The sequence below is a fragment of the Netta rufina genome (assembly GCF_964035555.1).
Source record: "Netta rufina genome assembly, chromosome: 9".
Classification (NCBI taxonomy): Eukaryota; Metazoa; Chordata; class Aves; order Anseriformes; family Anatidae; genus Netta; species Netta rufina.
In genome coordinates, this window is record NC_140132.1 from 10863840 (window position 1) to 10888533 (window position 24694).

General features: G+C 51.6%; 1 protein-coding gene across 1 annotated transcript; it reads right to left on the minus strand.

Moving 5' to 3' along the window:
• Positions 1 to 739: 739 nt before the first annotated feature.
• Positions 740 to 24490, minus strand: KY (kyphoscoliosis peptidase; the record flags this gene model as incomplete). The annotated part of the gene is made up of 14 exons (XM_084292120.1): positions 740 to 1644; positions 2407 to 2597; positions 3085 to 3273; positions 6950 to 7067; positions 7678 to 7786; positions 8059 to 8141; positions 9342 to 9392; positions 9919 to 9960; positions 10133 to 10207; positions 12035 to 12097; positions 12800 to 12862; positions 19234 to 19287; positions 20480 to 20529; positions 24450 to 24490. The coding sequence occupies 14 exons, from the start codon at positions 24488 to 24490 to the stop codon at positions 740 to 742; spliced, it is 2034 nt and encodes a 677-aa protein (XP_084148246.1).
• Between the last annotated feature and the right edge of the window lie 204 nt (positions 24491 to 24694).

The window sequence follows — 24694 nt, forward strand, 5'->3', positions numbered from 1 at the left end:
AACTTTATTCTCCTTTTACTGTAGTTTTAATTACAGAAACACCGCTATGCTTGAGATACGATTACAGTGCTAACATTACAGAAAAAGTGCTTGCAATTCAAATGCTCTAATATAAAAAGGTAAAAATTATTTTGTTGAATTTAAGATTCAGTGTAAGAAGTCATTTCGCAGTATCACTTAAATTTGTAAGACAATGAAGTGCACGAGAAAACTTCACTTTGTGTCTCCTTCCTAACAGTTCTTTCTCCTGGGATGTATTTTGCAACTAAAGTTATATAGAAGCCTGCTTTAAATATCCTGAAATTCCTCATGTCCTATATTGCTGCTGAAAAACAGAGGGTACTTCCTTCATCCTGCCCCAAAACTAGGTGGATTCTTCTCTTAAGTAGCCATGATAAGACTTCTCCTATGGTCCATAATTTGGAAACTAGCCATCACTGTTAATGTGTCATGACCTGTGTTGTGATAGCCAGTCATTTCCGTCAAAACGTCAGTCTGGATGATGTTACTGGAACATAGGTGAGGGGTTTATCTAATTCCTTCCACTGCTGCTCCCTTCATAAAAGGATTTTCTGCCTCCTTGTACCCCTTTGAGCCCTTGATCTCGCAAAAGCGCACAGGTGTTGCTCTGCATTTGTCAAATGAATGAACTTGATTGAGAGAGCTAATGATCTCTTACAGCTGTACTGTTTTCAGGCATGTTGGTTCCTGCAGGAGAGCTGGAGTGAAGGAAGGGCTGCTACGGGGTCTCAACCGTGTACTTGAGGACATGGGAGTAGAAGCTGTGGTTGGCGTTCTCTTGCACCATAACAAATAACTCTGTGCATCCTGCGGTGTTGCAGGTTCCCTCCCAGAAGCCGTCTCTGCTCAGGGTCAGTGTGTGAGTGTCCTGGGCCTGAACTAGCACCTTTGATATCCCGTGAATTTTGAGTTTAAACTGCACGTTGCGGTTGGCTGGCAGCAGCCCGGAGAGTGGCTCCAGTATTTCGTAGTCGTTCGCCCACTTGCCATAGGTCTGAGGGAAAGCTGGCCACTTCACTTCGTTGTTCAGGCAAGTGATGAGGTAGTTGAAGACGTAGGTATAATTGCCAGGATCTGACTTCTTCTTGGCAAAGAATTTCAGAACAAATTTCCCTGCATGGGGGAGATGGACCAGAAACTCAACTTGGTTGCCACGATGGATTTGCATGATGTGCTGCATTCTCCTGTCCTCTGTCAGGCTGCTGTTATCAGACTGCAGCGTGGGTAAGATGCTTATGTCCTTTCCCAGGGTGAAGGTGAAAGAGCACCGTCCATCGTTGGTGTGGACAACTGGGTCGGGCTGTGACGGCCTCAGGAACCCCTGGCGCTCTGAGAGCCAACTTGGTCCAACGGGCTGGTCTAGGTCCTTCGGGAAGTGAACGCTCTTGTCCACAGACTTGCACTCGACAACATACTGCAACACGTGGTTGTAGACGTTTTCTGGGGAGTTGGAGGACTTAGCAAAGATCTCCAGTTCCTGGCGCCCTGTACTCTGTGGGTAGATCTCCAGCTTCATTCCGTATTTCCTCAAAGACAGTAAGCCATGTTTTTCTCTTCCCTTCAGCGAAAATGTAAATAACGTGGAAGAGCGGCAATCCACTGATATGGTGGCTGTTCCATTGACTATGAAATATGTAAGAAAAGAAACCACATAGGAGTTTCAGTGCATTTTTTTTACATGTACATACCCTGTTCCAGAAGACTAATCTGTCCCAACCGATTGTCACTTCCCTAGCAGTAAAAGAAAGAGCTGTGGCTGACAGGTCATAGCTTGTCACCTTTTTACAGAAACTGGTGCCCCTCAAAAGAACCAGGTGATGAATGACCTTTTTTTTTGGAGGTGTGCATTAATCCTGCTTTGATATCAACTGAAATGGAGCTGTGGTCCTATAGAATATGAAAACCTGTGAGAAATGCAACTGCAAGTACTGTCAGCCTGTGTGCTCAAGAAGGGCTTAGTTAGACGTGGCCAGACCCGATTTCTAGTCCAGCAGCCATTCCAAGAAGCTTCAGGGAAAGGTGTAGGAGTCCTGCAGTACACAGGCATGAGATAATTGACCTCCCTATGAGCCTGTTCCCAAAGTGCTTGAAGACAACATTAAGTCCTAAAATGTTGCTGCCTTTCAGTTTGAACTTTGTGTTCTTGGCATTCATAAAAATGGGTAACTATTAAAATTCCTGCAGCCCTTTTAAAATCTGAAGATGGTGACCTGAAATGTGGGCTCTTTGGGGCAGTGAGGTTACCTGAATGGTTTCGTGTTAAAATTGCTGCTGAATGCTGGAGGGTGCTGAGTATCACGTAAAGAAGAGCCTAGTTATATGTTGTTCAGCAAGTCAAACTTTTTGAACACAGAAAATTGTTTTAATCTCATTTTCAGGGATTACCTGTTTGGATGATGGCTGTATCTGGGTGCACAGTCAGCAGGCCCAGCTTGTAGAAGTCACTGCTGTACATCACGGTAGTCTCAAATTCCTTCAGCGTCAGAGCTGGTTTGAGAAGCTGCCAATTACTGTTATTTGGGAAGTGATCGTTAATGAACAGAGCTGGGTGAGTCAGAAAATAAAACTCGTTGTATCTGGAAGGAGGAGGAAGAGATAAAAGGAAAATGAGTAATTATAAGCAGTTACTTCTTCCGCCGCACAGTGATGGTGGTTTCAGTAGGAGGAAGTCAGAGTGTTTGGGGCTGCTGAGAAGCTGAGCTCTGTGGGTTTGAAACTCTCTAGGGAGAGAAGGAACCTCAGCTTTGATTTTCTATTTCCAGGGCAAAATGCTGAGCTTTTGTATAAAACCAGGGTATTTGTGCTGTCCCCTGCAACCACGGGCCCTGAAGAAAGAGGGAGGCACCCCCTCTGGGGCAGCTGAAAGCTGTGAGTCCCACTGCTTGCTGCTCGAGGTCACCCCCTTTCCACAGCAACAAGCTCCCTCCCTTGGACAGGCAGCCCAGAGGGTGTGAAGGACCCCTTGCAGTGAGACCTAAACTTTGTCCCTGGTGTCTCTTACCACACCTGCTAGCTTGCCTTTGTGGTAGGTTTATGTATTAAATTAGAGAATTGTTTCTCTACCTGAAGGTGAACTTGTCTGAAGTCTTGTTAACGTTACCGCTTCCCCAGGTGCTATCGAGTAAGTGCCACCTTCCTTCCAGGTAGACGGCGTTCCAGGCATGGCTGGAGTCTCCCTTGAAGACCTGCCCAATCGTGTACCCGTACCCCTTAGAGTATCCTGATAGCTTCATGCACTGGATTCCTGCGATGCTAAAAGAGAACAACGAGGTGCAGCAGGACATTTTGGTTTTAAATCCTTCAGTGTACTTCTGTGGGAGGATGTGAGGAGCCACATCCAGCGCATCCACAGGACTTTAATTCTGTACTGAATGGGAGCACAGCCCCCCACACCGTCCCACACCAGTGCCAGCACACCACAGGTGCCTGCTCCGGCCACGTGCCGCCCAAAGCACTGGGCTCATCGCACCTCTGCTGGGCCGGTGGCTCAGCCCCGAGCATGGCACGACCTCCTCAGCCCTTCCAGAGGCAGGCGAGTTCTCCCCATTGCTCAGTGGCATCAGGTGGAGACTGTGCCCTTCTGGGGGCTGGCTCTGTGCAGGGCGAGCACAGGACAGCAGCATGAGGCAGCGACACCCGAGGCTGTTAGCATTGCCCGGTGTTGCGAAGGGGTCTTCTTTCCCTTGTAGCTTTTGCACAGAAATTTGGAGAGAGGGTCCCACGGGAGGAAGGGACCCTTCTCTTCCAGTTCTTGCACGTTCCATCTCTTTTGCCTGATGCGCCATCAACTCAGTCTTTCTGAGGGAGGATGACAAAGATGAGGTGTGTTTAATTGCTCTCTGTCTTGTTCCTCAGTGGGATCCCTTTGATGCTCTCCACAATTAGCCCATGTAATTATAAATTAAAACTGCATTTGTTCGTGCTCTCTCTAACAGTAGGCCCAGTGTTTGACACTAGCCAAGATCTCTTATACCTCACAGGACTGTGGAGGTTGATTTAGTTGCCTTAAAGAGTGACCTTGTGCTTGTCCAGGGTACAAATGATTAAATAGTTTCCCTCTCTCTCTTTTTTAAATAATGAATACTTGTTGAAGTGTAAACAGGATTTAAATAAGCAATGTGTTAATAAGCTCTCTGCTGTTGATAGCAACAGATTCTAATATTGGCCTCGTATTTCAGCATTAATCTAAACTTACTTCACTTAGAGGATTGTCTTTTGTGTAGGATGGTATTGACATTTTTCTTCTTCATTGAAAAGTAAGCTAGCTGTAACAGCTACCTTAAGTAACAAACCGTGCACGCGTCAAGATCAAGACTGTCTGCATAACGTGGGTTTAATTCAGTGAGAAGAAAAGTGATATTTATGGGGAAGATAATTAGCATGCTTGTTAAGACGCCTGGGTCTGATAACTGAGATACTGGCTGGTAATTAGCAGTTTGGCAGTGCTCGTAGGGAAGACTTTATTTATGGAGGGGATGCCCGTTTAGAGGGAAGACGGCCCCATCAGCTCCACACGCAGACTTCCTAGCGCCTGGAAGACCTTGTGCTGCTTAGTTATCTGTTCCTCTGTCTTTGCAAAAAGGGAACTGAGAGTCAGCTGGGAGCTGGCTGGGCAGCCTGCAGAGAGAAGACAGAGGTGTACGGGGAGGAGAGCTGTGGCAGCACCCCGTTGCTGCTCGGTTGTCTGGGTGTTCAGACAGAACACCAAGGGACACCTTCTGCCCTCCCTTCTGTCTGTGCTCCCGCTTAACATGAAGCTAGCAAAGGTACAGCAAGAGTCCGTGCTTGCATGTGCTGAGTTTCCAAGAGAAAGGTCGGAGCATCTCAATTAAGTCTCCTTAATAAGATGGACAAAAGCACGCTAAAACCTCCTGTAGGAGCAATCCTGTACTGGTGAAGAGAGTGAGTGATCACGTCTCCGTTCTTGTATAAACAACTTTACACAGGTAAGTTAACCGTGCAGAAAGAAGATGGAGAAGATCTCCAGAAATGCCTGATGTGGCAATGTGATGGTAGGAAATGCCCTAAAAGCAAGGTGGACCAGAAGAAATGAGTTAAGGAACTGTTCTCAACATCTGCTTAGTGCACCAAGGTGCCTAAGACGCTTTTCTACTTCAAGAAAAGTAGGAAATAATCTGGGTCTTGCTGTAGATGTCACTTGAATTCAACGGCAGCCTCTTCCCTTTCATTTCAGGTTGGCTTTGGAGATTTCATTTGAAAAAAAGAAGCAAATCTGGCTTCTCCAGAGGGAGGCAGATTGGCTCACACTTGGGTAGGCAGTTGTACCCAAGAGCCAGGAACAACCACAGACTGTAGAGGAGAGGGAAAGGAGAGGATGGGCAGCCTGGGCTATTTGCAGACCAACTCTGCACAAGGAGCAGCTGAGTGGGCAGTGGGCAGACCTGCTGTGGGGTGTGAGACCAGCTCTGCTCCTGTGGTTGTGCTGAAACCTCTGAAGAACAAACAATTGTTGTGTCTTCGCTGCTGCTGCTGCTGTGAGCGTTCCTCCCCAGGTGCTCAGTGCTAGGCTTGCCTGAAGTTGAACTTGGGGGTACTTGTGGTGAGGGGCGAATTGGGCTGTTTGTTAAAGCTGCCTTGGTGGGAGCTAGGAGAAAAGGCATGTTAGAAAACCCAAATCTGTCTCTGAAAACTTTTATATAAGAAGGCGGCTCTTTGCCTCTCACCTTTGTGCTTAAACTTGAATGTGTAAGACTTGAATGGTGCATGAGAAGAAAGAATGAGGAAATTGTCTTGCAAGAAGTAGGTGGCTTGGGTTATAGTTTTTCAGGAGAGGAGCTGAAATATTTAGCTAATTGTCAAAAGTGATAGACTGCATGACTGGGAGGTTTCCTGAATCACAGAATGAATAATCAACCTGGATCTGAGGAATGAAGGATGAATCAACAGAGCCTTTAAATAGTAAAAAAGATCCTTGGAAAGATTAATGTTTTTAATGAACTAAACATATGCTTTCTAATGAACAGATGATAATTTCCCCCACTTCTAACCGCTAATAACTGTTTCATAATATGCAGTTATAAATTCATACTTCATCATCCCCTTTCTTTATTTTACTCTTTGGTAAGCAGGATCAGGTATCATGGGATATGTTATTGGTTGGAAGCATTTACCACATTAGCATCATTAGCATCTGTCACAGTATTTATTTATTTATTTTTAAATCTGGCCTTTTCCTTCTAGATTTTGTTTATCTAATGGTGAAAGCCTTCCTAAATCTTTTTGGATGGTGTGGAAAGCCAATTGTTACGTACATGTGCCAGCAGATGACTGATCTTCAATTTTTCCAAAGCCTGTCGGTGGAAGCTGGTCTACCGAGAAGAGGAAGGCACAGCATTGCCTCGCAAACCCGTGCTCTAGGAAACTACACAATTACTTTCTGGTGCTAGGAGGCCCCTTCCAATTTTGTGCTGCTGAGTCATCAGGGCCAGTCATCTCCTGCGGACACCCTCTCTCTGTAGGGCCGTCCCTTCCAGCGGAGAGGGCACCTGCAGAGGGCTCTGGGCGAGCTCCTGCTGGGGCTTTGCCTGCCTGTGCCACAGAAGCATGCTGCAGGCAGAGTTCCCTTTTGTCTGAGGCTCGCCATGCTTTTAACCTTCACATACGGACACTCGAAGGAAAAACCTAGCCTCTTCTAACCAAATTATCTCTGTGTTTTCATCTGCCATTATGTTAATGCGATGCGAAGCTCAGCAGATGGCACAAAGCAAATTATGCTGGGGAGGGGAGGAGGAGGGAGCAAAATTGACCTTTCCAGGACTTGCTGGTTTCCCACAGCATGGTTTGAAAGCTGAAGTTCTGTGTCCTGCTTAAAGTCACATCAGTCAATGCAAAGGCAGACAGAATAGGCACGGAGATGACAACAAACATTAACCCTCCCTGGCACTGAATGTTCCTGAGCTTAATTTACCTGCACATTTGCTGAAAGAGCGCAGCGTATCCCTCACAAACGCTCTTTCCCCTCCGCAGCACGTCTATGGGACTGCACAGCCGCTGGCTTTTGTCATGGAAGCCCACTACGTCGTACTCTGTGGGAAGGAGCACAGGCTAAAGTTCATTCAGAAGCCTGAGGCAGCAGGCTCGGTGGGCAGCAGAAGCAACTCTTGCTTTGTTTTCCACCTCCGTGAGCGCAAACGAAGCGAGATGAGCTGCAGCATGTATGGCTCATTTCATTTTTTTTTTTTTTTAAACTGGTTTAAATCCACATCTTCCCCTAAGAGTTTGAGCGTGTCCTATGCAAAATGCAATCAGTCTGCAAATACAGTGGTGCTGTAGGGCTCTGGATGTGACAACCAAGCCCCTGGTGCTCGGCAGCCTGGCTTTGTGCTTCAGCTGCTTTGATGATGGGGACTGGTATGGTTGCACCCTTGTATACATTGGGTAGGCGTTACAGAGCCATCACATGGAGAGAAACCATTTGCACAATGCCTTGTAGGGCCTGGCAGTGCAAGGAGGGGGAGTGTGGAAACAGAGATGGTGAGATAACCTCTGAAGGTATTTCTGGATAAATATATCCGGAAAGCGCTCCTTTGCGCCTTCTGTGTGAAACCACCCACAAGACACAGAGTGAATCGCAGCGGCAGCATAACGAGACCAACAGCAGCGGCGTTACCTTCTCTATGGAAGACCCCGACCCACCTATGTGATGGCATATCCACATCCATATGACGCGGACTTTCTCCAGGTCGGTCCGGGCTTGTTTAAGCAGGGCTTGAACAAGCTCCTCTATGCTGCTGTTGACGTTCACCTGTTTGGGAGGAGGAAGTGTTGGGTGAGATTGGGGTGAAGAAACATTGTGGTGGACACCCCTGCCTTCCCCATCCCTTGTCCTGCTAGAGCTGGTGAGACCCCACCTGCCGGGACGCTGCTCTAGCTCGAGCTTCGTTAAAAATAGAAGCACAGAGCTGTAATTCCACGTTTCAAGCAAGATGTATTTTTGGTCACAGGTTCCCTCCCAGAGTGGGATGTCTGCTGCTGGTGTATGCAGGGAAGAGGGACGGAGGCAGAAGCGAGACTTACTTTTAATGCGTAGGCATCCAGCTTCTCAAATTGCTGCAGATCTACTGGCATGGATTTCAAAGAGGATTTGTCCCATGGATACGCTGGGAAGAAACAAGCGGGTATTGTCTGGGGAAGGGAGGGACAGAGGGAGGGAGAGAGGGCTGTGGCTGCCCCCGGGGCCACGGCTGAGCCACTGTCTGTCCTGCAGGATGGCCAGAACTGGTGCTTGGGGACAGAGGACACGAGGGCACCCGTGGAGGTTCCTCGCTAGCTGCATGGCAAGCAGGGCTCATCGCCTCCGCTCCAGTGGAGTTTGGGCAGGGCGGGAGGTACCCAGCGTCTTTGGAGCTGTGTGGCAGCACTGAAAATGCCTGGGTGCTGGATGTGAGAGCACAAAACACTGCAGAAACATCAGGGAAAACCTGTGCTGTGCAATCCTCTACAAAGCAAGACTTGCTAAACAAAACCAGCAAAGAGCTGGGTTTCTTCACTCTGACACCTGTGCCCGCTGTGCTCCCCCTCCCAGCTCCCCAAAACTGGGCTCGGGCTCATCCCCCCAGCTCCAGCCCCCGGGGAGGCGTCCATCTCCCCTCCCTTCGCAGAGGGGCTATTCCTGACCTGCAAAGATGCTCTGCTAACATGAGCCCTGCTCTTCTCGGAAACCCCTGCCCCGGGGAGGGATTACGGGGCTGGGCGCTGGGTCCGGCTCAGCCCCTGGGGACGGTACTGCCTGCCAGCAGGACGCGGGCCACCACACTGGCTGTCCTGCCAAAATCAGCCTGCGAGCACGCCGCTTCTGCTCCTGTAACAGGCTGTTTGTTTATCTCCGTTTTCCCTGAAAAGGGCTATTAGGCTGACCTAAAGAGAGATAAAGCAGATTTACGCGCTTAACGGTTCCTACTCTACACCGCTCCGAAAATTACTTTTTGCCTTTTGGGAACTGGATGTTTTCTTAAAATTGGTTATCGGTTTTCATCTTTGTCAGGTTATAGCTGCAAAGGCTCCCCGCAGATGTGGGGTCCAGAATAACTCAGGCAGGCTCACGCTGTTAGCTGGGCAGTGTGCATTGTGCCCCTTTGTGTGCACGGAGACGTGAGATCGTCCCCGTCCAGCCTGTGGGGTGGTCACGGAGCCACCCAGGACTTGTGGGGGACTGGGAAGCTGGACATGCTCGTATTGGTAGAACCAAGATCACAGCTCCGTACCCTCCAGGAGCAGAGCAAGCCTGTTTTGGGGAGAGATTGGGGTCCCTGCCTGGGGCTGCACCCTCCTGGCACGGGTTGGGTGCAGATGATAGTTACCATGCAGGTCTTTCCCACTTGGTGGCTGTGGGGCTTCGGTCCTTTCGAAAGCTGGAAAATTGGAGAAAGAAGAATGAGGTGAGCAGTTGTTGGCAAGAGAAAAAGAAGAAGTGAAAGGGGTGATTTCTGGGAGTCCCCAGGCTCTGTAGACACTGTGTTCCCCGGCAGTCGGACGCCTCCCCTTCCAGCCCTGGGGCTGGGAACATCACACCCCAGCCAAGGCACCAGTGGCATGGACAAGCTGGAAGCCTGGATGCTGCATGAGGCCCCTGCGCTGGCTTGGCCATAGATGGTGCCTCTGCAGGCAGCTGCTGAGGGTTTCTGATGGCCTCATATCATCGCCAGCTGTGTTAACCCTACCCCAGGAAGAGAAAGGTTTTGCTGTCACCAGCAGCTGCTTCTCAGCATCACTGCACCCACCCACATGGGTATGGCCACCACTGGGTAGCGTGGCCAGCGCCTGACCCCAAGGGCTGGTGGCATCTCAAGAGCTTCAAGACACCAGCCCCACCATGTGAGGAGGGAACCGCTTCCTCCTGGGAGCAAATTCTCTGGCTTGGAGGTAGGGCAGCCTCACCTTTGTTGTCCTGGCCTCTATCGTTGGGCAGCCTCTGGGAACCTGCAATGATACGGGCACAATTCGTGAAAGTGCTGTGGGGCCGTGGTGATCAGCACCCCAACTCCAGGGCTGCAGCATTGCCTGCAGCTCCCGGGGGTCCCCACTGGTGTGGTGCCCATGAAGGGAGGGGTGTCCCCTCGGCCACGGGCAGGTTTTCTGGCTGGGAACGTACCTTTCCTGAAGGAGAGCTTCTTGAAGAGCTGCGGGGTGGTGTTCCTGGGATGGACCTCCACTGTCACCTGGGTTCCTGGAAGAAATGGTGACAAACGTGCTTGGAAGGGGAACACAATCAGCGCTCGGATGTGAAGGAGGGCCAAAGGGTCGGCATGCCAAACCTGGTCACATCCACCCAAACATCGCTGACATGATGCAACCTTAGCAAAACAGGCGGCACCTCTGCCATCTGAGAAGGTACCAAAGTGCTCTGCTCTCCTGGCAGAACGAATAAACCATACTGTAAGAAAACCTGTAGTCACCTCTGACATGGTTCTCAGAAAAATTCTCAGTTCTCAAAAAAAAAAAAAAAAAAAAAAAAAAAAGGAAAGAAAGCCTCCTGTTATAGTGTAGCAGGTGTTGAAGCAGGTGATAATAAAGCAGAGGTCCTCAATGAGGATGGTGTGGCAGCTTAAAGAAGGGGTTTATTGCTGTATTAAGTAGTTCTTGATGGAGATACAGTAAACAGAGAATCAATGTCTCATTGATTTTTCTCAGAATAAAATGAAAAAAGGCTCAAAGCTATGGAAATGGCTTGGTTTGTGGTATGAAAACCTTTGGAAAAGGCCATTGCCTGCAAGGGGCAGTGTTGGCTGAGAGCATTGTGCTCTGCGTGCCGCGATGCTCCCAAACAACCACCCTGGAAATTCGGGGTCTTTTGCTTAAAGCTTCACTCTGACCATGAGAGAGAGACACAAGGAAAAAGTCAGGAAGTGTTACAGGAGCTACCTGAACTTTCTGAAAGAGGCTGCGCTTCAGGAAAGCATTTTAGGAGGTTTCAGCTGCCCGAGTTCCCACGCGGGTGGGCTCGCTGGGCCAGGCAGCATGGGGTTATTTTGGAGAAGAAAGGTCAAGGTGTGAACGCACTTCGGGGCTGCCAGCATGTTGTACCTGCTGCCCCTAGCAGATCTAGCCAGAGCCTCGTGGTTTTTGAGGTTTTCCCTAAAACCCAGCTCTTGGGAGCAGCTAATTAGGTAGGAATCTGCACTCTCATTGAATAATAAGTTTTTTCTCAGAATTTAACTTTTTAAAAAGTTTTCTTTTATCTCCTGTGGTTTTGCAGAAAAGTTCGATGTCCTTAAATCCCAACAGCAGAAGGCAAGAAAGACTGTAAAAACTATACAACCCTTTAAAATCCTAGGGCTTGGCTCCAGTTCTGGGATGCTTGCAGGTACCAGGGGGCCAAGATGAGGGCTGGTTGGTGTGTTTTGTTAGTCAATTTAAAGGTGAAATGATGTTGTTTCTCAAAGGCTTGCCTTTCTGCAAATAGTGTGATTTCCTTAGATTTTTATATTTTGCAAGGGCGCTATTTCTCAAGATTATTCATATCTGTGGATTTTTGTGGGCTTTCTTGCCAATTCCCACTTTCTCAATTTCCCCCCCTAAATTAGAATTCTTTGTTTTCCAAGAAACAAATTTAGCACACAGGAATGCTTTCTCCCAGTAAGCTTAAACAATGTTTAACAAATGATAAAAAGTAATCCCACAGTAAATGTTCAAAGTGCTGCACCTGTTTCCTTAAAAACTAGAGAGATGAAATGGTTGCTGATGTTTTTATGGTGTTTTCTGCTATTCCTAATCAAGACGCCCTCCATAAGGAACTGAGAAGTCTCTAGCTGTGAGCCAGAGGAGCGCGTGAAACTTGAGATGGTTCCACCAGGAGAAATAAGGATGTTTGTCTGTCCTGCTGCTTGCCCCCTTCCATCTGCACAGAAATATCTGGCATTGGTTACATCCATGCTACGTCCTGGTTTCTGTTCGTGCGGGGTGTCCTGTTGGTGTGTTTGTTACAAACCAGCTTGAGCAGGAGCTTGCTGAAGCCCTGCTCTGAAAAACCCATGTACTTTGGCTGGTCACTTACCTTCATTTGTGTATGAAGTAATGGTTTGCCTCTGCTTGTAGGGCTCCTCGGAGGCTCGCTGGTCTGTTCACAGGGAGAAGAACATCTCAGTGCCACAAGGAGAGCAGTGTCAGCTCGGCAGTGCAGTAAGGATGAGGAAGCAGGCTTGCTTGGGGCATAGGGCAAAATGATGGGATGTGGCCCTGCTCCGGAGGCTGGTGCCCAGGTGGGATGGTTTGAGGAGGGCATGGGCTGGAGCAGCTGGAGCTGGCCTGCCCTTCCAGGCGGTGGTCGCCCAGATGTGCTCGCCTTGTTGGGCACAGCCAAAATGTCCTGTGCTTGGGAGCGTGGAGAGGTGCGGGGTGCCTGGAAGCGGTGAGGTCCCTGAGCGAGAGCATGGGGCAGCGCTCAGCATCTCACCCGCAGCCCACCCCTGTGTCCTGTGCCGGGGAAAGGGGCCCATCGAGATGCTGATTTAGGAGGAACGTGTTAACCTCTGTGGTGCCATGGGAGAAAGAGTGCTGCCTGCTCTTCCAACACTGCTGTGCCACCGGTGTCAGAAGCGCATATCCTGGCCGTGTGGTGTAGGAGAGCATGCAGGGGACCCCCCATGACCCAAGAGCCCTGTGCCCACTGAAGCCTCCCAAGGTGCTGTTAGGAGATAGTTTGCTTCAAACATGTTGCTGTCTTGAGGCAGAGCCGGGCACTACAAGATTGTGGATGGGCACCGTGTGCTGTTTTTTGGTAGGGGGGTGTTCCCATGTGTGGAGTGAGGAGACAACTTACCACTAAGGTCTCTCCCCTGTGCCGGTTGCGGTCTGTTGTTTCCGTTTCCATCACCCTGTAAACCTGTAAAACATAAATACGAGTCTGTGCTAGCACTGCAGGATATCAGCTGGGCGTTATTTCCCAAATAAATGAGCAGATGAACGCAGTGGTCAGGTCTGTCCCTGCAGTTCCCTTCCCTCTGGAGACCCAGACCCAGCAGGCATCAGCCCATCTGGAGGAGCCAGCCTTTCCCTAAGGAATTTGAGCAGAAACACTTTTTTTTTTCTTCTCTTTTTTTCTTTTATTTTCTTTTTCCCCCCCCTCCTTTTATTCCTGCAGGGAAGGTCCCCTTGCATTTGCAGAGCATGTTCTCAGCTTTTTGGAAGATCCCCTGAACGCTAGGAGCTGGGCCAGGGAGAGTGGCATGGACTGGAGCTATAAATGGCTCGGGGCAGCCACCTGTGGGGACAAAGCCTGCACACCCTTCGCACACAACGCTTTTGCCCCCGTGCTCGGCTGCTTGCAGGGCAGGGCGAGGTGCACGCGTGGTCCTCAGCGGTGGCCCGCGCACGTCACCTCCTCCTGCAGCTGCGGTGGCACGTGCCAGTGCCCAGAAGTGTGCAGGAGCAAAGGGCTCTCCTGCAGAAAAAGGGGAAGTTTGGGCATTTTGCAGCACATCTCTTAAAACAGGAGGGAGATGCGGAGGGAGAAAAGCCCAAGTCCTACTCCCAAGCTGCTGCTTGGCCCCAGCAAGCAGCTGGCACCACACCTGCAGCCCTCCCCTCCCTTGGGGTTTTACCTGCGCTGTCTGTCTGTCTGTCCCTCTGCCCTTTCTGCTCGGGGCGGACGATAAGCATCATGTTGATCGCCACGGCGCTGGGACCTTCCTTCAGGTCCACGGTACCCATCGCGGCAGGGCCACCGCTGAGCTGCCGCCACGCCGAGCTGCCCCGCTCGGTCACCATCCGTGCTCTGCCAACTCCAAGCCCTGTGAACTTCCTACGGCTGAGGAAGGAGCCGCGATTTGGCCGGGGGCTCTGGTTTCAGAGCGTGCCCTGGGCTCCCCCTCCCCTCGCTCTGCCCTTTCGGCGTTGAGCACTTGCCTGCACTCAAATCCCCCTCGCAGCTCTCTTGGCTTGGGGGGGATTCGCTTTCCCAAGCGGGCAGAAATCCTTAAAAGGCTTTCCCTTCTGATTCTGTCCCCCCAGTGGAAACTTAAAGGATGCTTAGGGACAGAAATAATAATAATGAGTGCTGTCCAGGGAGGTGGCTTGCTGCCGCGAAGCTGCAGCTTGGTGCAGCGGGGGGAGAGCTGCTGGAAACGGGGTGCATGAGCAGCCATTTCGGGCACACCAGGCAGAGGGACTGAGGGGAAGTGCCCGGCGCCGAAGAGGACATCTGAATAATTCCCCCACTGGCTGTCTGCAGGCGCACCAAGTGGGAGCTGGCGGTTTGCAGAAAAATCCCGCTTTTCCAGCAGCTCCCCCAGCCCACAAAACAGGGCAGTGCCGCAGGGGTTAGCGGCTCCTGCAGCCCGCGGAAGGGACTGGCAGGGAAATGCTTTTCTAATTTTATCACTGGCCCCCGTCCCACCCCGCGCGGCCGCTGGCCCAGGGCGGCCTGGGCACCGCTGGGCTCACCGGGCAGGCTTGCCCAGCCACCTGGGGCTTGCCCGTCTCCGCTCCCCAAGATTTATGGCCGTGGTGACTTTCTGCTCGCCGCTTCACCATCTGCCCGCTGGCCTTTAGTGCTCCCTCGCCTGGCTCCAGCCCCAGTCTGCAGCACCCTTTCCTCCCCGCCGTCCCTTGGCCTCTTGCGTTATGCCATGAACGTGGGCTGGAGTGGGGCATGCCCCCAAGGGAGCGCTGTCACAGGAGCTGGATATGAAGCTGATGTGGTTTGTCCACGGTCGTGATGATAATTTATTTCTTTTAATGGTGACTTGGGTGCTCCTGGGCCAGCACCAGTACATTCACCAGCACTGCTCTGCCATCACTGTAACGGCTGCCCCTGTCAAAATGCGTGTCCAGAGAGAAGAGAAAATTTGCAGAAATTTCCTGCTTTCCTAGAAATAACGATCATCAGGAAGAAGGCGTTTCTTCTTGGAGGGCTTTCTCGCATTTTTCTTTGCTCATTTATCCCAGGGGGGATTTCTGTTAGTGTTTTTATCACGAAGTGCAGGCTTTGCTTGCAGCAAGCGCTGCTCATAGGATCCCAGAGTCATTCTGGCTGGAAAAGACTTTCAAGATCAAGCCCAACCACCAGCCTGCCCCACCGAGTCCTATCACTCCAACACATCCTCTGGTGCCGGTTACCTTCCCTGGCCACAGCACACGGCAGTCAGGAGGTTTTTTAAACCCTGCGACTTCTCATGCATGGGAAATCTGTCATTGGCCTGAGATAAGGTCACGGCCAGGAACAGCTGTCTGTGTGCCAGGATATTTTTGAAGCTAAAAATTTGCATTTTGAGGAGGGAAAGGAGAAAGGCTTTTATTGTTGTGTTGATTTTAAAATAAAGGCAGCTCTTTGAATTTGCTGCGGGATGCAAAACGTTCACCTAAGTCCCAGGGAGATGAATTAATGGCCAGAGAACAAGAGAAGCTATCAGACTGGCATGATTACATGTATTTACCACATAGCTGTCATTTCTCCAGGGGTGAGCTGGCGGAAGGAGAGCCCATACAAATGTAGAACAAGAATTAGGTTATTTGAGTCCCATTGGGTGGAGAAGAAGATTGCAGGCTGCTTCGCTGAGGAAAGCGCTTTAACTCTTCCGCAGGCATTTTGAGGCTGGCGTGTCTCTGGCGGCTGTACAGAAGGGGCGGTGGGAAGACCGAAGACATTTGAGGGTCTTTTATATTCATTTGATCTTAACAAAGGCCACTTTGTTAAGTGGCCACAGATGACCATGGCCAGAAGAACCGTGAGGGTGGCCCTTCTGCTCCATGGGGCATGGTCTCCAGAGGAGCTTGGCCTGCTCACCCTTGGGAGCGGGCTGCCCCTGGGCACCGCGTCCCCTTGGCTGTCACCAGTTCCACGCGAAGCCTGGGGATGTGAGGCCCCCCAGCAGGGGTAGGAGAACTGTGTTGGGCCAGCCCCAAAGGGCCTCTAGGTCAGGCCTGGTCCCTCACGGAGGCCTCTGGCAGAGGCCCGAGGCCGGCACAAGAAGAAAGCAGAGTGTGCAAGGCACCACCAGGGTGGTGTTTGAACAGCCCTCTCCACAAAGATGCCCAAGATCTGTCTCCTGGCTCAGAATAGCTCATTTAGGGCTCATTAGTCCGTGCATGTGCACATGTATTTGGTGCCTGTTGTTAGTTTTTTGTTTTTCCCCACACATTGCTTTGCATTTGCAGCCATTGAATCTCAGCTGCCATTTTCTCTCAATTGTGGGCTGACTTTGAAGTGCCAGGCTGTGTTCGTGTTGCACCGGGTATTACAATGGCATTCTGATGAGTTTTAATCTACTCTTCTGGCCTGTCCTTTCCTTCTCCCTCCAACAGAGCTGCAAGACGCTGTGCTTATTCTTGTCCCGGCGGCCTCCAAACCACAGATTGCACAAATGCTCTGTTCGCTTTGCAGCTTCTGCTGTGTCAGCAGCTGTGCTTTATGATTTAAGACAGCAGCAGAACTTTCCACTGAACTATAAACCTCCGTGCTCAGTTTCCTGGTATCCACGTAGACAGGAGGTTAACGGGTGGCCAGGAGGGTCCCGTCAAGGCGGGTCAGGATGAATTTAGGTCACAGCAGGACGGTGAGGCTGGGTGGTGTGCGCAGACGTGAAGCGGGTGCCACAGCCCCCAAGGAAGAAACACCACTTTGGATGTAGGGTCTACTTGCCTCCTTTCTCAGTGTGAGAACAGGTGAGAGAACATGTGCTTCTGGTACCAGGAGGCATCTCAGATGGTGTTGCTGGTCCATAAAAGCCAAGACGTGTTGGTCCCAGGCTATTGCTACAGCACAGCATGGCCCATCTCCCACCAGTGGGACATGTGGCACTGCATGGACACCCTGCCCTTGTCCCCAGCACAGGGAGGTACCAGCACATGAGCTAACCTAAGGCTGTTATTTTTTTTTCTTTTTTAAACAAGCAAAAAATACCAACATTGTATTCTGCGGCAGAGACCTGGAAGTGTGGCCATGTACCCTCACCTCGCCATCCCCAGCCTTGACATTTTGTGTCCCTTCTTCAGGTGGCTTCCCCTCTCCTCATGCTGCGGCAGCTGGATGCTGCTCAGTCTGAGCAAGAGCCGGGCACACGGAGCTGCTGAAGGGCTTTGGGCAGGACGTCTTGCAGCACTGGGAGCTGTGCTGCCTTGTGTCAGAGCACGGATCTGCTGACCTTCAGCATGCTGCTCGGCTTGCTTTTTGTCGCTGCCTCTTCTAGAGGGGCAGAGCGATCCTGGCTGGGCTGAGCACCATGATTAAGGCACTGATTCTCTTAAAATCTCCGAACAACTCCTCCTTTGAAGGCAGACGGAGGATCTGTGATGGACCCCATCCCTCTGGCATCACGTGGAGGTCAGCGAGCTCTCCTGGCCACTGCAGGTCCCTGGAGAGGTTTTTTCCCCTCTCAGTCACCATGGGACCAGCTCCCAAAATGTCCCATTCAGCCTTTCTGGGACAGTTTGTCCTTTAATCCCTATTTGGGATTTGGGGATTGCACCTCAAGGTGTCCTGGTAATCTGAATTATGCATCGGCCATGTCGTGGGGCCACATGCCTTATTGCTAACCACTGGTTTAACATTGCCCCTGGACAAGCTGAGTTAACATCAAGGTACACCCGAGGTAGGCGGTGCAGTTACAAATGTTTTAAGAGACATAGGTGAAGAAAGAGAGAAAAATCTTGGAATATCTGCTTGCATTAAACATGAAGGGGGGCTCTCCTCTCTCCCTGAGCAGAATGGTTTTCTCAACACCCCCTTCTCAGAAAATGTGGCTCTTGTCTGGTGGAGATTTTATATGTATTTTTTTCCTAATGTCCTCCATAATACTCTGGCAGGTTTATTATTATTATTATCCCCCCCCCCCCACCCCCGGAAGGCTATTTCTGGTTTATTCAGGGGAGAGCCTTGACCTCTCTAATTAAACAGGCAGTTTGTCACTTCCTGGGAGAAGCAGAAGGTACTTTGCTAGACCAAGCATCATCTTTTGTGTTTTATCAACATCTCTCTGCCGCAGTGATGAACAACCTCCTTTTTCCTGCTGACCAGCAGCACACACGAATTATCTCCTCTGCCCGATTACCCTAGTATTTTCTATCAATTTCTACCAGATGACAAACAATTGGAAAACATGTTTGGAAAAAAATGCATGCAACTCATTACTAATGTTTTCCTGAAAGTGGATGTGGTAGTAATGAACTCTCCTGGTGTGACAGTGAGCCTGGGGTGACCAAACCATCCTTCCATAAGAATGGGTCCGGGCACTGGGAACACTGGGTTCCTCAGGAACATCTGTCTGCAGATGGGCACGCTGCTTGGTCGTGGTCACCTGGAGTTAGAGCTAAAGGACGCAAATGGTCATTTAGAGGCAAGATCATGACGGTTCTCACTGGGCTTATTCTTCCTGACCCAAGAGTCCAGGATGCCATGGGAAGAGCTGGATGCTCTACAGCATGGAGCTGGAGTAAGCTGTGGGATGATCCGATGACAAAGGTGGCAACAGAAGCAGTATACTGGTGACTTAGGGAAACTGCCAAGGAAACTGTCTCTTGTGTTTGAGATGGTCTGTGCATGTTTGCTGCTGGTGGGACACCAGCAGTGTCAGCAGCAGGGGCTGAGCAGTGCGGCTGTGCTGAGACACCTGCGTTCGGAGTCATCCTGGTGTTTCAGTGGGCCCTTCCCTGGACTGCAACTACCAAACAGGATCCCAAGTGCCCCTGAGGTAAGAGCCTGGTGCTTGTCAGGACTGAATGAGCGGTCAAGAAGCCAACAGGAGGCAGGTAAAGTTAATCTGCATGGGTCAGGCCTCATTTCCCTATATAAGGGTCCTCCAGGACTAGGGCGGGTGCAAAGGAGGCCTCATGCCCCCCTCAGTGCATGACAGAAAGCTGGCAGGAAACACATTCCCGAGGGGAGGCAGGACTTCCCTCCACACGTACACTCAAATTGTGTCCAAGAACCAGAAGGAAATTTTGCTGCTGCCTCCGAAGAGCCGCTCGGCTGGACCCCTAGGTTGAAGCCAGCAGGCTTCTGCACTGGCATGTTGCTCTGCTAGCTCCTGGAGGTGCACCAGGAGGAAGTGGAACCCTCCTGGTTCCCATCACCCTTCCACAAGGCGGTGGGAGATGGGCTGGATGGGCTGCTTCTGATGGGCATCTCTAACTTTTCAGAGAGCTGGCAGGATGCCGGGGGAACCTAAGCAACATTGGCAGTGCTGAAGTGTGTCCTCTGTGCTCCAGGGAACAAAAAGCATTCAGGGAGACTTCTCTGTTTGGATGGAATGAGCTTACCTGTGGGGCTGGGCTGCTGGGGTCGTCCTGTTGCATGTCTCACCTCCACCTGGGCTGTTGGAAAGAGGAGGAGACATTATTAAGCTATTTCCTGGAGCTGCTGGCCCAAAATCACACTATGTTTTTCCTTCTACTTGCATAGTTTGGGGATGCTGAACATTCATTGATCAGCATGATGAGATGGGCCTGGTGAGTTGCACAGCACCTTGCTGTGAGGAGGAAACAGATTTCTGACAAAGAAGTGGCAAAAAAAGGGAAGAAAGCACAGCCAACGCCAGTGCATCAGAGCAAGTATTGGAGCCAGACCCAGAGGGTTAAAGCAACCCAGAAAGCCTGAGAGGATCCCTCAGGACATCTCCCAAGTGGACTCAGGTAATGAATTTTCACTTCCGTACTTTCATTATCATTGTTCTTAGCTGGAGATTTACCATTTGTCCCCCGCCAGCTCTGCTGCACGTTATTTGTGTCATTGAGATGGTGGCAAGGACAGTGCTGCTCATGCGGCTTTTCTGCTGGGCACGTGATGGGCTCTGCTCCTGGGGCTCCTGCAGAGCCTGAGCAGGAGAGCTGCGGCCCCCGGAGCTGTGCTCAGCTCTGCCTCTCCTTGCCCAGAGCAGTGCCAGGGTGCCCATGCTGCTGAAGCCCTGTCCTGCCCCTGCTGCTCCCACCAAAAGCGTGCCTCGTGTTTAAGGGCGAGAGTGGATGAGCCTGGGTTCAGCACAGCCAAAGTCAGTGGGTCAGTGGGAAAAGTGTTGGCCAGCAAGGTAGTGTTGTCTTTTTTTTTTTTGTCTTTTTTTTTTTTTTTTTTCTCCAGAAATGTTTTGTTGCATCCTATAAATTATCTACACCATTTCAGAGAGGTGAAGAGGAGAGCAAATTCAGATTGCAGTGTTGCACGGCATGCAGGTGGCAGCACTTTGTGGTACCATGGCATTGGTTCCACTCAGAAGCCCTTTGTCATTGTTTATGCTATTTACTAGTGCACCTTTTCTGTAACTTTCTTGGAAAATACAGGACTGGGGAGGCAATGCTGGGTCAGTCCCATATTGCTCCCTGGTACAATTTCTTTTGGAGTTTATCCTCTCCCCTTCAGTGAGATCAGTGAAAGTGATTTCCTTTTTCCTGAGCACCGCGGAGCAGAAGAGGGATGGCAGTGTGCTCCGTGCACTGGTGATGTGCCTGACGTTCACGCTTTGTGCCAGCACCTCCCCACCTCCTGCCAGCACAGCTCCCGCGGGTGACTTACTGAGGTCGGTGGATTTGTCTTCCCCTTCATTCCAGCAGCAGCGGCACAGCCTGCAAGGACGACACGGCCATCAGCTCGCAGCCCAGGAGAGCACCTTTTGCTCTCCCAACCCACGTCCCCATCCACCTTAGGGTTCCCAAGGAAAGGAAGACCCAACCAGACCCAACCCCATGGCACTGTACAGCTGCAGAAATGAGGAGTGGTCCCTGTTCAAGCATCTTCATCGCCCCAGAAGTATTGGTTTTGATAAGCGCTCCTGAAGCTGGCACGGTAAGGGTGGCTGCACCCAAGGGTGTTGGGCACCCTGAGTCTGAAGCTCATCTGCCCAGCACCCTGGAGTGCTGTGGGTGCACGTGCCAGCACGCCGACGGCTCGCTGGCTTGTCGGAAAGCTTTGCGCTCCCTTCCGAAGCCGCCGCTAGCCTGTCCCAATTGGTGGCCAAATGTCAGCGGATTCAAATCGCTCGCAGCACCTCGGCAGCCAGCTCCGTGCTCTTTCCATCAGCGCTGGCTCAGATGACAGGGCATGCTACCGACCCCCCCCGAGTATTATTATCGTTATTTATTTGTGTCGTGGCAGTGCCTAGGAACATCCCCGCTGTGGACCAGAGGCCCTTCATGCCCTGCACTACTGCAGAGCAGGTTGTGCCATGAGCACTGCCGTGAGCACCCAGCGCTGCTGCAGCGGCCAGCAACGGGACGGCTGGGTGAAAGCAACAGGTCTGCAATCCAGTAGAACAGGAAGGAATTGTTTCCCTGGATTTTGCTCTGCAAGACCAACTGTCTTAATTAGCTGGCTCCCCTTACAGTGTTTTTCAACTGTACAGAGACGAGCCAAGGACACATGAACGTAACGTGATCTAGGAAGATTCCCCGAGTGCCAGGAAGTTGGGGCCGCTCACCCAGCCACTGCGCTGCCTTTCTCTTTATGGATGTGCTCTGGCTCCCCTCTGAAGCTGTGAGAAGAGAGTTTAGGGTTTGCTCGTGCTCACGGCTGTTCACATGAATGCTGCGGTAACTGGGCTGCCCGTGGCTGGTCTCTTCCCTGGGGCTCTTTGCAAGACTCTGCTCTCCCACCCCAGCCCTGCAGGGACCAGGGGTCATTCTCCTTCCCAGTGCCCACCAGTTGTAGGAGGACTGTCCGGGCACAGACTACTCTTGGCTCCACTCTGCCTTTTTCTGCCCCCTGTGCCTCATCCCCCCCTGTTTAGGGGCAAACAGCAGCAGTGGATGCTCAGCGGGACCTGTGGGCAGCAGGGCAAAATGAGGCTGCATCAGCAACCACCAGAAGGTAATTATTTGGTGATAATGAGGCTTTGGGCTACTTGCACGAGGTCCTGCTGGTGGCTCTGCTCCCTCTGCCTTCAGCTTTGCTCTCCCTGCTGGTGACTGCCCACGTCCCCCAGCCTGGTGCCCGTGCTGAAGAGGAATCACCACCACATGTGGCAGAAGGGGCCACCGGGAGCCACTGGCGGTGCCCAGCGTGGGCTGGTGACCTGCTCAGGACCCTGCTGCGAGGCAGGGAGCGCTGCCTTCGCCCCCATGGCGTGGTGCCCTGCCCAGGTGGCACGGCAAAATCATGTGAGGCGAGGAGCTGGGGGCTGACAGCATCCCCCGGCCAAGTCATCGTGACCATCTGCTCCGCGCCGTGCCAGGCTGACGGCTGCTGCAAAGAGCGTGCGTGCCGCAGAGTGCTGGGGATCTGGCGGTAACAGGATCTGACGGGCTTCGGAGAGGCGCTGACTCTGTCTTTTCAGCTCTGCCTTATGTATATTTATCTGCGTGTACAAATAGAGCGGGCGGGACGGTTGGGTTTCGCTCAGCTGTGCCGGGGCGGGATGGCCGAGAGGGTTGCTGAGGATGAAGCTCCCAGTGCCCTGCCCCTCTCCTGTCTGCCCCGGCCCCGTGCTGTGGGAAGAGCAGGGAGAGCGGGGCAGGGGGTCGGGCAGCCAACGCCTCGGTCAGAAACGTGACTTTTATCTAAAACGCACACCTTGGTGATGCAGAAAAAAGGCAGGAAAGGGCTTTCATTCGGTGCTGTGCCTTAGTCATCAAATACCTGGCTCCACAGTTTGATTTCAGCCGACCAAATTAATGCAGGCTGATGCAAGGTTTTCTCTCAAATCGGTTTTGATTTTTTTTTTTTTTTCCCCAGGAAAATGTGCTATCAAAGGCTGAAACCTGGCAAAAAGATGGAATGGGGACCGTGTGGGTATGGTGCGCTGAGGGGCTCAGTGCAGCATGCGGCTGGGCTTGGGGCTGGCTGTGTTAGGAAATTTTCTAATGTTCTGTCTTTGAGCTTTAGTCCTCTTGTTTCTTTTAACTTATGAAAAGTGTAAGGCTGTTCCTAGCTCTGCCGAGAGCTTTTCTTTGTGAGGCTGCCCGGACAAACTTTGGGGACCTGCTCAGTGCTGGCTCTGGCCAGCCTAAGCCGACGTTAATTCCAACCGAGATTCAAAGGCTTTCACGAACAGACTTAAAGCCCAAGGTCGCTGCAACACATCAGCATTGAAAAGAACCATTTAAAAATAAGTTGTGATAACTGAATGGGATGTTCTCTGGCTGACCAAGCCCTGGGCACCTCGACTGGCTGTGACCTTGTGCTGATCTCCACGTGTCCCCACTTGATCATTTTCCTTCCCTCCAGGAGGTGATGTGAAAATGAGTGGGGTCACGTTGGCGAAGCAGTCCCCTTCCCCTTGCTCCCTGCACCAGTTAATGAGCCACCAGCTCGGGTTTTAGTTGAGAAATGGGCTCCTGGTGCTTTTGGACTGCGACGAGTTTGGATACATGAGCCTTATGGTTTGGACGTCGAAAGTCAAAGAAAAAGAAACCTAAACCCATTTGACTTAAAGGTCACGAGACGTGGTGTCATGGTATTTGGGGTCTCGTGATTTTTAAACGTTAATGCTGCAAGCCCGGAGCCTGGAAATTCACTGCCAGTAGTTATCAGCAGTGACTCGGAGACTCAGGTTGGTTCTAACCTGCTTCAGCAGAGGCTTGATGACAGAAAGTGATGTGTGGTCACGGCCTTCTTTACAGGGCCCATTACAGAGTATACAGAACTGGAGAGTGTCCCACACCCCAGAGAAGCACCTCGAGCTGCTCCCTGTGTCCTGCAGGGTGAAGGGGCTTGTCCAGGAGCCTGGGGCTGGGCTCAGAGTCACATTTCCCCCATCCCTTGATTTCCTGAGCCTTCCCCTCTCCCCCCTTCCCAGCCCCAAATCTGATACACGCATATACAAAATGCATCTGGATAACATATACATATTTTGAAACACCCCAGGAAATTAACGGGGGGATACTGCGAAAGGCTGGCCCCATGCCAGCGCCTGCTGATGGATGGAGCAAACCCCTGGACGTGTTGTGGTGGCCGAGCTGCCCCCGGAGGGCTGCGGTGCATGGGGTCGCCTCGCTGCCTGCCGTGCTTCCTCCCCGGCAGCAATCACCGAGGGCATCAATTAGTCAGGAAAGGCAATGCTCAGCTACTCAGTTACTTGGTAACGCAGTTGCTGCCATACATTGCTCAGACAAGGCGAATTCGTTTCCTGCACCTGCGGTGCAAACCCGTCCGTTAATCCGCGGGGCTGCAGGGCCACGGGGAGCACCAGCTCCTGCTCCCGGGGTGCCTGCCCGCGTGGTGCGAACCCTGTGCAGGTAAGCACTTGATTAATTCCCCTGCTTTTAAGGAAGTGAAGCCACGCAGAAATGTGCCACCGGTAACAAATTACACGGTGCTGGTGCCACCGATTAATGCTTCGGGGAAAAGTACTCTGCCTCAGGCACAGAGCACTTTTCTGCCCTAAGAGAGTTTGTTGCTGACAGCCACCCAAGACCGCTGTCCTGCCCTGAAGCTGCTGAATTGGCATTCAGGCAACACCTGGGTTGGCAAAGGGGAAAAGCTCTTCAAAATGGGGATTTTTTTTTTTTTTTTTTTGTCAGCCTGCCCTGCCCGCCCCGCTCGCCGTTACCTCCTCGCCCAGGTGGAGCAGAAGCTCCTGATGTTCCCCATGCGGGTGGGGTGCGAAGGGGAGCTCGCTGTGTGCGGACCGGGGCAGCGTACGGCCGGAGGAGGAAGCAGGAGCAGCACGCACTGACAGCGGGCTGATCTTTGCACCCTGAACCCTACTCGCAGTGGCAGTACCTTTGCGGGGAAGGTTGCCCAGGTGTGGTACCAGTGCATGGGGCAAGGTGGTTTTTTTCTGCTGCCACAAGC